We start from the raw sequence: 13,194 nt of genomic DNA, 5'->3' as shown, positions 1-13,194 counted from the left end.
GACAGACGGGGCTGTGCAGATCTGACACTGGATGTACAACCAAAGTAGTCAAACAAGTTGTGCATCTTGAAGACGGGCTGCTGACTGTTTAGCATCCCACTCGTGAGATGCGACAAGGTGGAGGGAAGGACACACCGACAGAGGAACTCAACAATCTGGCTGTTTGTGTACCTTCCGCTGGGGAAAGACTGCTTAAGTGCGGCATGAAACAGCATGCTTGATGGTACCGATGGAGAAAGGCGGGGATGTTTTTAAGAAAATATAGGATTGACAGGAGGCGTTTAATAATGTATGAGGGGCGGTGTAGATGAGCAATGCAGTTGGGGAGTTGGAGTTGACGCATTTCTAATGAAATAATCATTCCCAAATATAATCATACATATAACTAGTGCTCCATGCTTCTTAGAGAAAGATTGCAAAGCCAATCAACAGCTAATACATTGATCAGTCTCTCTCTGCTGCGCACACACACACACACACACACAGACAAAGACAGTGGTGTGTTGCAGTATATGTATAGCGCTGCTGCCCCCGCAGGAAACTGTAGGTGGAAGAAGCAGCAGACTGGAGGCCACTGATTATTGGGTCTGCGTGGGCACCCTTGTGAAAAATTGATATAACGAGAAAACTACTGGGTGGGTAGAAGAAGCATGTTAGTGTACCCAGGGCTTACCGGTGCTGGCAAGTGGATGACTAGATCCTCTTGCATCTTTTTCAAACCGGTAGCAGGCGATAATGCAGAGCATTGCAACTCCACCCAATGCAAACTGACTGCAATTACAATTTAGCATATAAAGTACAATATGATGATTTTTTTATTGCAAATGTTGCAACCTCAAGATAACAAAATCCCTGCAAATAGTGAGGATCTACTATCTCGTGATATGCATTCATTCATTCATTTTCTACCGCTTTTTCCTCACGAGGGTCGCGGGGGTGCTGGAGGCTATCCCAGCTGTCTTGTGGCGAGAGGCGGGGTACACCCTGGACTGGTCGCCAGCCAATCACAGGGCACATATAGACAAACAACCATTCACACTCACATTCATACCTATGGACAATTTGGAGACGCCAATTAACCTAGCATGTTTTTGGAATGTGGGAGGAAACCAGAGTACCCGGAGAAAACCCACGCATGCAGGGGGAGAACATGCAAACTCCACACAGAGATGACCGAGGGTGGAATTGAACCCTGGTCTCCTAGCTGTGAGGTCTGCGCGCTAACCACTAGACCGCCGTGCCGCCCCGTGATATGCATATTTCCTAAAATAAATACAATAGCAGGTTAGTTGCATTTAGAAATTGATGGAAAAACACTGAACCTAGGTAATTTTTTCTCATTTCTGTTTCAAATAAGAGGTGAAACAAGAAAATGTACACATACCCACTTCCTTCTTTGCGGCGGTTGAAAAAAAAAAAAGGACCTAAAACACGCCGCACGTCAAACTCCATCCAGTCAGCATCTCAAGTTCCCTCTAGGTTGCGCGCGGTGACACCGAAATAACAGAACATCGGCGATTCCCCTTCGCTGAGCTAAGCGAGTGACGGCCGGTGTGTCGCCGAGTGATGCGTTGACAGGAAGCATGTGTCAGTGTGGTTAAGTGAGAAAACAAATTGTGAGCCCTATACATGAGCCAAGGAATCGGGAGGGGGAGGGGGAGGGGGCTGTGTTGCCACATCAGTCATTTTCATCACAATCAGAAACACTTGCATCCATTTGGATACGTCTTGTGTCGTTAGCACTAGCGTCTGTGCTAATGTTGTTGACATTCAAACAGATGCTATGTCGGTTCAAAATGAATTATCTAGTAGCATACAATGTAAATGGATTCATCCTCTGTGTGTATTGTAGTACAATTTAAGCCATTTGGTGTAGTGCAGTATTAGTATTAGTATTAGAAATACTAAAAAAACGATAATATTTATTCATTGATCTGTGCTGTACAGACTGAAGTTGAACCTGAAACCTAGGTAAGTCCGCATAGGCTACAGCATACCCCTGCCACCCTAATGAGCGGTATAAAAAAATGGGTGGTAGGTCAGCAAATGAAAGCTGGTTTAGTGTCTTGTGTGTTTAATATTGATTTGACTGTGTATTGTGTAATTTTACCAATACTTGCCTGTCAGTGTTGTTTTGTTTTGGCTTTAATTTAAAATACATGCTGCTAAATAACTGTAAAACACACCTGGCAACAACAACAAAAATATATTCATTCGTTCATTTTCTATCGCGTATCCCGCTGTGTCAAAACCTGACAACATTAAGTAAATCCATCCATCCATTTTGTGGGGGCATGCTGGAGCCTACACTAGCTGACTTTTGGGCAGGAGGTAAAGTAAATACATCAATAAACACATTTCAAACATATTAATTCATTCATTTTATACCGCTTATCTTCACGAGGGTCATGGGGGTGCTGGAGCCTATCCCAGCTGTCTTCGGCCAAGAGGCGGGGTACACCCTGGACAGGTCGCCAGCCAATCACAGGCAACCTATAGACAAACAACCATTCACACTCACATTCATACCTATGACAATTTGGAGTCGCCAATTAACCTAGCATGTTTTTGGAATGTGGGAGGAAATCGGAGTACCCGGAGAAAACCCACGCATGCACAGGGGAGAACATGCAAACATGCAAATCATAATAAAGCTAAAGCTAGGAATAGTGTTCCGGCATGTCCACTGAATGACCTCATCCTCACAAGAGCAAAATGAAAACCAAAACCAAGTTGATTCTGACCGCCTCGGTGAGTTGCAAATGAACTAAAAACAAACGTCCCCCTATCTGAGCAGACAAAATGCGTGCACTTCATAAATAGAACAAAATGTTCACTTCTTACCGCACACTCTGGTTGACTTTTCATGGAAATAAACACTTAGCGGGTCCGTTTGGTCATGACCAAGGCAAGTCAGTACATACATGCTCCTCTGTCAAAACAGTCACAGCTGTGTTTCCGCCCTATCAGCTGGAGCGCTGCAGTGGTTTTGGGGCGTTGCCAGCGGTTTCCTCAGAATAATGTGACGAGGAGGGGAATTCCTGTAAGGCCCGGCAAGAGAGGAGGTGGAGCCAGGAGGTGAAAGCGAGGGGAGGAGGTTTGGCTTGAACATAGCAGGGTTAGGTGACGTCACTTAAACCGGCTTTGGCACCCTCCAGGGGATCCTTCGCTTGGTCTCCCTCCTGTGTTGTGTTTGTCCTGGAGGGGGGAGGGACTTAAAGTTCCCTGCCAACTGCTGGTTGCCCAACAGCTTACTCATTGGGTAAGAGGCCCCTGGCATGTTTACCACAGTATGACTTCTTTTTTTTCTGTTCCCTTAGCAGTTCTGGGAGCTAAAAGTATTCTTTTTATGCTCATTGTCAGACCTAAATATAACACTTTCTATGTACATTTTTACGTCAATCATTCGTTTATTGGCGTTACTTGGATCCAGACCATACCTTGAAGTCAATTTCTGCAAAGTAGCAATCTTTTTTTTTAATAAACTGAATACTTTTGTGGGCTGCACGGTGGGTGAGTGGTTAGCGCACAGACCTCACAGCTAGGAGACCCGAGTTCAATTCCACCCTCGGCCATGTCTATGTGGAGTTTGCATGCCCTCCCCGTGCATGCGTGGGTTTCCTCCCACATTCCAAAAACTTGCCAGGTTAATTGGCGGCTCCAAATTGTCCACAAGTATGAATGTGAGTGTGAATGGTTGTTTGTCTATATGTGCCCTGTGATTGGCTGGCCACTAGTCCAGGGTGTACCCCGCCTCTCGCCCAAAGAGAGCTGGGATAGGCACCAGCATGCCCTGCGACCCTCGTGAGGATAAGCGGTAGAAAATGAATGAATGAATAAATACTTTCGTAGCTAAAGAATAGAAAACCTGTTTGAGGCCTTCTAAATACGGTTTTTAAAAGTATTACAGCCCTCTGGACAGGAAGTAACACCCATATATAGTCGTCCTTCACAATATCGCCGTTCTGTTATGACTCCATTGCTGTTTCGCATTTTTTCAATAATGTATCAATAAATGGTCGCTGTTTCGTGGTTTACTATACCGTATTATTTGTCAAAAAATATTGAAAGACAAAAATGGTACAAGTAAGTAGTATTCTATTATCGAGACGTGAGCCATCACATGTCCGACATGGTACAGCGAAAATACGTTCTCCTCCCTTCAGAAGGTAAAGAAATACAAAGAGCTGAATACACACTAAGAGTTGTAAAAACATTTTCCTCTCTGGCAACATGCTTAAGGAAAAAGGAAAAGGCAAAAAGGGCAGCCCGCAGTAGGAAAGACGTCACATAACCATCTCGTAGTGTGCTTTGGCAAGACTTCAAAGATGGCGCGTCCTGCATACGACTTGGCACAGCTAGTCGTGTTTAAACTGGTAATGGAAATGCAAATCAGGGTGGAAAGAGTGGACTCTTCAGGGGTTGATGCCAACGGAAAAGCCCATTAGGCCACTGTAGGACGGTTGGCACTAGTACAGCGATGTACTGTACATTACAAACTCCAAATTGTAGCCACGGAGAACTTGAGTCAGTCTGTGATGCTGACCTCTACGCTTGAACTCACACAACTATGCTGAGTTCATCTAAAAAAAAGAGGAAGAACCCTCCACTTTATTTTTGGATGAATCATTATGGGAAATTGTGCGGCTTTCACAAGCTGCCTGCAAAAAACTTAAATTTTTTTTTTTTTTTTTTCAGGCCAGGGTCAAAACAACAAATATGCTTTGCTCTATCATTGCCAAGAAATATTATACATGTTCATAGAAAAACATCAGGAGCAACATTTCGCTCTGTAATTATGCCGACCAAAGCAAGGACATTGGGTTGTTGTTGGCGAATTTAAGGTACAAACATCGGTGACAAAAAGTCTACAGAGGGTTCCTTTTGCAGCCCTTTATAATGAACATGAAGTGTATTTGGAACATGCGCCAACTGCCTAAACCTGGAAGTACGGAAGTCAGCTATGTCGCCCTTTGGTGACTCCATCAGTGGTTGACACCGTAGATCTTTGCTAACTAGCACAGTTACGCCACAGGTATTTGCTTTTCCGTTCATCCTGGAGGCAACGTAGGCTATGATTGAGCCAAAGAAGGTTGCAAGGATCAGAGTTTTGATAGAGAACCTGATACACATAACTGGATTCGGGAAATAACTCATAGCCATCACCATTTTTGTCAAATGCATTGCATTTGAAAGTCTCTATATGTAAAACCATAACTGTAAAATCAGTCGGGTCAGATCTTCTGTAACAGATTGATGCTAACCAAGGTTCCGCTACATGTAAATTGCACTGAAATTGATATCACAGCATTCAAGACCAAGAAGAAGACAATTAATTATAATTAATCTGGATAATTATAATTCATCTCAGGATATTTAATCTGGGAAGGCAAGTTATTTAACTATAAAATAGCACCTAGAACAGCTACACAATGGCATAATGAACATACCTGGGAGGCTGAGTAGGTTAAATTAACATTCTCTAAGCCAGAGAGGCCAACAGGCTTTTCACTGGTGAGCAGGTTCACCAAGTTCCCGATCTCATTCTCATAGTTTTCGCATAAGCAGTCAAAGAAATAATTTTAATAAACTGAATACTTTTGTGGGCTGCACGGCGGACGAGTGGTTAGTGCGCAGACCTCACAGCTAGGAGACCCGAGTTCAATCCCACCCTCAGCCATCTCTCTTTGGAGTTTGCATGTTCACTCCGTGCATGCTAGGTTAATTGGCGACTCCAAATTCTGTAACAGATTGATGCTAACCAAGGTTCCGCTACATGTAAATTGCACTGAAATTGATATCACAGCATTCAAGACCAAGAAGAAGATATTTAATATGGAAAGGCAAGTTATTTAACTATACAATAGCAACTAGAACAGCTACACAATGGCATAAAGAACATACCTGGGAGGCCGAGTAGGTTAAATTAACATTCTCTAAGCCAGAGAGGCCAACAAGCTTGTCACTGGTAAGCAGGTTCAGCAAGCTCCCAATCTCATTGTCATAGTTTTCGCATAAGCAGTTAAAGAAAAATAATGGAAAAAAAACTATTTATGTGTTGCACACATCATGTTTAAGTTGACTAATACTGAATGACCTCCATACGCATAAAAAATATTCCTACTAAGAAAAAGTTGGAACAAGTTAGAATGTTCAATTCATCACCAAACTGAAATATCCAACAATGCTTTGCAAGCAGCCAACAGCTGATGATGGTCATTTGTCATCGACAGATTTCTAATTCCGGGTCCATGACGCAACCGCGGGCCCGGTCTATAACACATACAGTATCTGGTTAGTACAGTAGGATTTTATTCGGTCGACAGATGCTGCTCTGATCTCCGAATCTAATCGCGGTGCCATCCTCGGAATGGAAGAAAGAGACTATTACAGCTACAGCGGGAGAACTCTTAATTAGATCGAGAGCTTATGAGCCTGAGAAGTAGTGAGAATAAGACAAGGTAATGAGGCTACACAGGAAATAAGGATCTAAATGTTGCAAGGTCATTGATCAAGTTACAAAACAGACGTCGGATTCAGTTCACTTCAGCTCCTGCATCTTGGAGCCGGCTTCTCCACAAACCACCATCACCACCACCACCACCATCTTCTCCTCATCTCCTCTGTTTAGATTACGAAACAAGACTCTCTCAACCATCAAGCTCTCGTCCATCAACTGCCTCCTGCTGCCCGCCCTCGGGGGGAAGAGCTAAGATGTTAATCAAGGCTGTTAGGACGACGACTGCAAGTGTTGCACATGGAAACATGTGACACGCGTCAACATGAAAATCCCGCTATGATTTAATTTGAGCAAATGTCCTTCATTTCCCACCCCCCTTCTTTGGTTTACTGTAAATTGAAGACATTTGTGAACCCAGCTCATACTTTTCACGGTGCGTCTTGCTTTGTATTCCTTTAATTATTGTTATTAATTGCCGTGTCTTTAACATCTGCCGCGGTGAAGTGCATTCATAAAGAGAAAAACCTTTGCTCATACTTCATCTCTATGCTATGCATCAGTTTGTACCATCGCTTACTGTTACTGATTATAGCCTCAACAACGTTCATGACATCACCATTACATCACCAGGTTTTTCCCCCCCAGTTAGAAATCAAGAGCGAAAGAATGTTTTTCATGGGTCCGAGTTTAAAAAGTGTGTATTGCCCGTGCATACAGCAACATTTGCGTGCAAAAAAACAAAAGTAGGCAGTGAACAGGTAAAGCACAGGGGGGGGGGAGCCTCTGGTGATTTCCTACCTATACGTGTCATGTATTGTGACAACGTCGCTGTCATCCTGCCTACAGAGATCCACAGCCTGCTCTGTAGACTCCCACAGGGCTTCCCTGCAGTTGCTCGGAGGCTCCCACTGCTTTGTGTCTCTGTGGCTGCCGTCACACATCCATCTGCTTCCATAGTTCATTTAGCAGCATCGCCCTTTCACGTATACATGGCTGTTCTTGGTGGCTTGGACAATTACAGTTATGGTAATGATTGAATGCATCAAATAATCAGTTCACAGTTCCACATGTCCAAAAGGAGTAGGAAGAAGCGAAGCTTATTAAATCCTACCCCTCCATCTGGTACTTTTACAATCAGTAACTGTTACATTTGTTCACTTCCTGCTTTCCTAATATAGCTGAAGTTTTTGTTTTTGTTACGTACCAAAGTACGAGGTGATATGACCACCCAATGACATAATGGGTACCATAGTAAGTGTCAATATAGTGATATATATAGCACATCATGACTGGTTCAAGACTCTTCATCCTTGTATTCAGCAAACATCAACTGCTTGTATTGTTTCTTGAATTGGCTCATCGTTGTGCATTGTTTGAGGTCCTTACTCAATCCATTCCATAGTTTGATTCCACATACTGAAATGCTATGGTTAAGCCTAAAGTTATGCATTGTCGAAGTATAGAATTCAAGGGATTCTATTTTTTTTTTGGGGGGGGGGGGGGCATTGTCAAAAGCTGAGAATTTTGAGGAAAATATACAGGAAACTTGCAACCTCAATTATTAGAACATCAAGAACACAAGACTTGCTATGTCTGCAAAAAAAATTAACTAGTGTTTACAGGACTGTTAAAAATATCATGTTAACGGCAGTAATTACATTATTTTATTGTATAAAATTTTGTTATAAAATTAACGCATGGGCATATGACAGCAGATGGAGTCACAGTGTAGCATCACCAGAGTCACACAGCCCAACACTTTTTGTGTATAACTTCATATCAGTGTAATTCCAGCACCATATACAGCATGTTCCTCCAAATCGCAAACACACCTACACAAGTTCCATTCAAGGACCCTCTGTGATTTTTATGTGTGTATGTGTGCTCTAAATAAACAGAAAGATAAAGAAAAACGGAGCAGCACCTGACGAGTACTGTGTTTTCTGTGCTGGGCATGCATTGTTCACATAGTGATGTGTTCAAGTGCACTGCGTAACTCTAATTAAGCCGGGAAATTTCAGAAAATACACTCAAAACATTTGAATTCAACTGAAACGATGCGGTGTCTTTGAATGTAACCCCTCATTGTTCATAAACAACAATTTGATATTCATTAAAATTAGAAAGAAAACTGATTAAATGTTGTTCTACTTTGGTTATTATTTATTCTATGTAGTCTTTTGCTAATTCCATGTGTCACACCCATTCAATAAAAACATCACTTACAATACGAATATTTAAAAACAGTATTTAAATCGAAATATGTGTCCGAGGCATTTCAGTCATTGCAGTCTGCGCCCTCTTGTGGACAACTGCAATAAGAATAACATCAAAAAATGGGGGACTGTCATTGTATTTGTAATTTCCTCGCTGTTATAATAAAACTGCTCTGCCTTTATCTGCAATGGTAGTGAAATGAACACTATGCTTTCCTGCAGGCAACGGTACATTCACAGCATGCCAATGTATGGGGGTTATGCGGAGAGTTACGCAAAAGAAAAAAAAAAAGCCAATTTTGACCTTTGCCATGGTCCTCTTGGGTAACTCATCTTCCTCAGTGATGCTGCTGCCGCCCGCCCACCTCCACACCACCAGTGGGCTTGAGGTAACGTTACATAACGCTATGAGCACAGGGGGAGACATGGCGTTCCCTGACTGGTTCTATTTCCCTCCCACTGTTCTGCTCGTTTTCATCAACCTTGTTTAGCCACTTTGTCTCATTACTGCCAGTATTTACCCCTACGAATGCTTCCAGAGCTGCAGCACTGCCCCTCCTCGGGGCTTCATCACATCAGATGTGGCAACAGATACGTATCATGACAACTTCAATTAGTCGACAAAATGCACAGGAAATGTTCCCATCAGCAAAGACTCTTTTGTTAGACCTAGAGTCCAAAAGAGTCCAAAAGAGTCAGCAGCAGTTGACAAAGTAGGAAAGATGACCAGAATAAAAAAAAAGCAGGTAACAAACCCACGCTGCAACAGGTCAACAACGACATCTGTGCTTACATTAAGCCACCCAGCAGGGAGATGCTAAGTGAGCCTGGTGATGTCATGGAGTGTGGAAGAAGTCATGGGTGTCTAAGTTCGGATCTGCTCTATCTCTGGGTCCGAGCTGTTGCATAACGCCTGCAGCTCATCCCCGGTAGGCTGCAGCGCGCAAGGCTTATCCTGTCCTCCCGCTCACACGTCAGCCGGGAAGATGCCGCCGAGGCTGAGATGGGTTAGCGAGAGAGAGCGCGGCCGTGGCCGTCAGTCCGCTGACTGACATTATTGCCACACGGGGGAGATGAGGCAAGAGGAAGAACGAGCAAGGAGGGGGTCATTTCCTGTCTGGTGCATGCCATAATTCTTTTTCAGTAAGACAAGACGCTTCATAAACTTCGTGACATAAAGTACCTATGGTTTCAATATTAAAAATGTTAGGGCTGAAATGTTTAAACTGAGATCACAAATGTCTAATTTACCAGGATGTCAGAACTTTTGGCACTGGAAAAATATATTTATTGATGTTTAAAAACCCGTAAACTACAACCAGCAAAACTGCAGCAATTCAGGAGAATCAGGACTTAAAGAAAGACAACATAAATAAATACACAAGTCATTCCAAATACCTGTTTAGTCGGGAAAGACGTCTGGTGTCTCATGGAGAGCAACTGGATGTCTGGCTGCTGACTGTCCCTCCCTCCCAGAGTCGTACTCACAGGGGGAACACCTGACATTCCTGACCACTTCCCCGACCAATAGTCTCTGACATTCCTGGGCCCGCTGCGTTTTCCGGCAAGAATACAGTATATAAATAAATAACAAAAACCTACAAAAAAAGAGGAGCGAGTTGAAACGCCACCGGAGCTGAGAACTGCCGTCGATTTGCCACATGAGACAAACCCTCACTAACACGCCGAGATTTCACTCCTCACTTCTGCCTATTGTCGGTTTAGCAGCCAGGCTTCTTTCTCCTCCCTGCCTGCCTGCCTGCCTGCCTGCTTGCTTGCCTTTGTGTTCCTTCTCACACCACCTCCTCTCCTCTTCTCCCGCCACCTCTTTTTTTTTTTTTTAAATCCCTTCCCAAAAATGAGGGAAAGCCCTGCCCGCCTATATTTATGCAGACTTCCCCCAAGCTGAGAAGCAGCAATTCCTCTCAAAAAAAAAAAACAAACAAACCAGAATGGAAGCGCTAAAAATACAATAAAATTCCTCTATATGCATAATTCGTTCTGACACACACACACACACACACACACACACACATCAGATTAGCCACTAACCTACTTGTTGCCCACAACACCCGATGCCCTCACAGAGGCTATAAATACTCATCTATCCCAGAGCATTGATCCCGCTTGAGTCGGGCAAGACCACCACAATGAGCAATTTGGGACTAATAAAAGGCAAGGAATAGAGGAAGAAATTGAAAGACAAATTATCTACGCAGTCAGACAGCGAGTAGGAGGTGTAATGGACCGCCTCCACATCAACACCAAGAAAAAGGACAGCCATTAATACCAAATATCAGGTTTAGAAGAATAAGATTTCTTTTGGTGAATTCCGCAAATCATTGCAGGACAAAAAATGAAATCTTAATTTTTTATTTTTTTTTTCACATTTATACTCTTTTTATTTACAACATATTGCGCAACTGCAGGGTCTTGAGACACATGCTAACTCACAACCTAGAGATCTAGCGACCTAAACGGAAGCCTCCAAGTTATTTCCTTTAAACTTAAAAAAGCCAAAAACTTACCACTTCCACACGGATAGTGAGGATAACTATTAACAGTTATTTAACCTTTAACATGAACATTAATCAAACGTAATAATTTTTTCTGGGTACATGATACCATACAGCATCCATATCAAACTTGCGCGGGCCGCACTAACATTAAACTTTCATATCAAGGCGGGTCCTCAAACTAGTGTCCTGCGGGCCACATTTGGCCCGCGGGCCGCGTGTTTGAGACCCCTGCCCTACAGTCAGGGATTTATTTATTTTTTGCTTTGTCAGTTTGACTGACGTCAACAAGCAATATTGATACTTAAAGTATTAAAAAAGCTAAAATGATGTCGGAATTCGAAAATGCTCATGCAAATGGAAGAACTTCCAACTGTACCAAACTATAGATTTTTCCTCATAGCAACTTTTTTTTTTTTTTTAAATCTTAATTTTCACTTCCCCATTTTTTTCCCAGCAGCACATGTACACAGACAATACAAACACATAGTTGGCACTTTGTCATGCTATGTTCGTACATGAGGACAGCATGATACAATTGTGTTTAAGACACCTCCACCTCGCAAGGCACACCTGAAACAGCCCTCGAGTCATAAATCACACCCACACGCGACGACAGACTCGCTTGCAAAATGCCTGCAACTTCCCTTTCTGTTTTTCACATTCCTTTCCATACACTGACCCTCTGCTGTTGCATCGTTGCTGGGTTGCAACCACGTGACCCAGAGGCAGTTCGCCTCACTTCCAGAGTCCGGGTACGGGGGCAAACATTTCAATACGGCCACATGTACGCTCTGTATCTTTGTATAATGATTGGCAGGTTATTATGAAATAAGCATGAATGCCGTTGAAAGTATTGGTTCCAATTGTGTGAGTGTGCATGGTGTGTTGCATAAAGACATGAAATAGTTGAATACAAAGCAATCAAGTGAAGGAGAAGGTTTATCTTCTGTGTCAGTTCATGTTTTTGTTTGTTTGTTTCAGCTTTTTCCTGATTTCGGAGTCGCCAGAGCGGATCTTTTGATCTGCATACTGATTTTGGCTTGAGCACTTTATATTGTAGCAGATGAAAATTGATATCTAGAACGTGTCTATCTGCGTTTTTACACCAAGTCATTTGGCATTAACATATTCTTGTACACCTGCACTGACTTGTCATCAATGACCATTAAATTGGTCCTGTCCAATTTAATATTTAATAATTAATATTATGAATAATATGAATAAAATGAGTAATTTCCTGTTTTAATGTTTTAATTCAGAGAACAGAGGCTCTGGTATTTTTAGGAATGATACTTTTAATGTATTCTCCATCTCTTGCCATATTCTGGCGACTGTCCAATGTCGGGAGATTTTTGAGACTTAAAAGTGAAAGCACAGTTGCTGCCAAGAGGTCCGCCCCGCCTCACATCAGTCAAAAATTGTCAGTGGCCCACTTCCTGCCTCGGACCCAAAACTCCCTCAACTTTTTTTTCTCTCCAATGAGACTTACTGCATAACTACACTTCCCTTGCTAATCCAATCAACAGTCAAAACACAGTAAAGATGCATTCACTGACTTGTGGTGAGTTGGGTATTTCACACTCTTTTTTTGAAAATGTCCTAGGATTAACTGTTGCAGTATGTCTGGGAAGTTCCCTTTTTCAAGGCAATGAGTGCAATTATTTTTATTGGTTAAATAAGTCGGCCAATTGGAGGCGCTCTAGCTGTAATGACCTTGGGCCCATTCCTTGAAGATGGAAAAATACCTTCCTTATTTACAAACAAGCCGTAGGTGTGTGTGTGACGGGTGTGGGTATTTTTTTCAAGCCGAAGGCTAGTTATTTCCTAGACAAATTACAACTTTAAATCCCAGAGAGCCTCTCCCTCTCATCCCTACCATCTCTCCCCATGGAAACAGCAGCTAAAAGGAAGAGATGACCAATGTTATGCAACAGGACTAAGCCTTGCCAGCAGGCAATCACCCCTTTCCCATCCACCCCCTATTTCGGACTTTTTAACT

General features: G+C 42.8%; 1 protein-coding gene across 2 annotated transcripts in view; it reads right to left on the bottom strand.

Moving 5' to 3' along the window:
- hivep1 (HIVEP zinc finger 1) overlaps positions 1–13,194 on the bottom strand; it is a 54,413-nt gene that overhangs the window by 21,536 nt on the left and 19,683 nt on the right. The window contains exon 1 of one of the 2 annotated variants that reach the window (XM_058046202.2): positions 2,845–3,449. The exons of the other annotated variant lie outside the window; for it this stretch is intronic. Coding sequence (XP_057902185.2) covers positions 2,845–2,926 — 82 coding nt within the window. The 5' untranslated portion in view covers positions 2,927–3,449. Of the gene's footprint in view, positions 1–2,844; positions 3,450–13,194 lie in introns of those variants that run through there. 2 annotated transcript variants of the gene reach the window in all.

This window comes from Doryrhamphus excisus, linkage group LG7, assembly GCF_037039965.1.
Source record: "Doryrhamphus excisus strain RoL-2023G ecotype Guam linkage group LG7, RoL_Dexc_Guam_v1.1, whole genome shotgun sequence".
Lineage (NCBI taxonomy): Eukaryota > Metazoa > Chordata > Actinopteri > Syngnathiformes > Syngnathidae > Doryrhamphus > Doryrhamphus excisus.
Note: the sequence above shows the minus strand (reverse complement) of the source record. Positions and strands in the feature narration are given on the sequence as shown.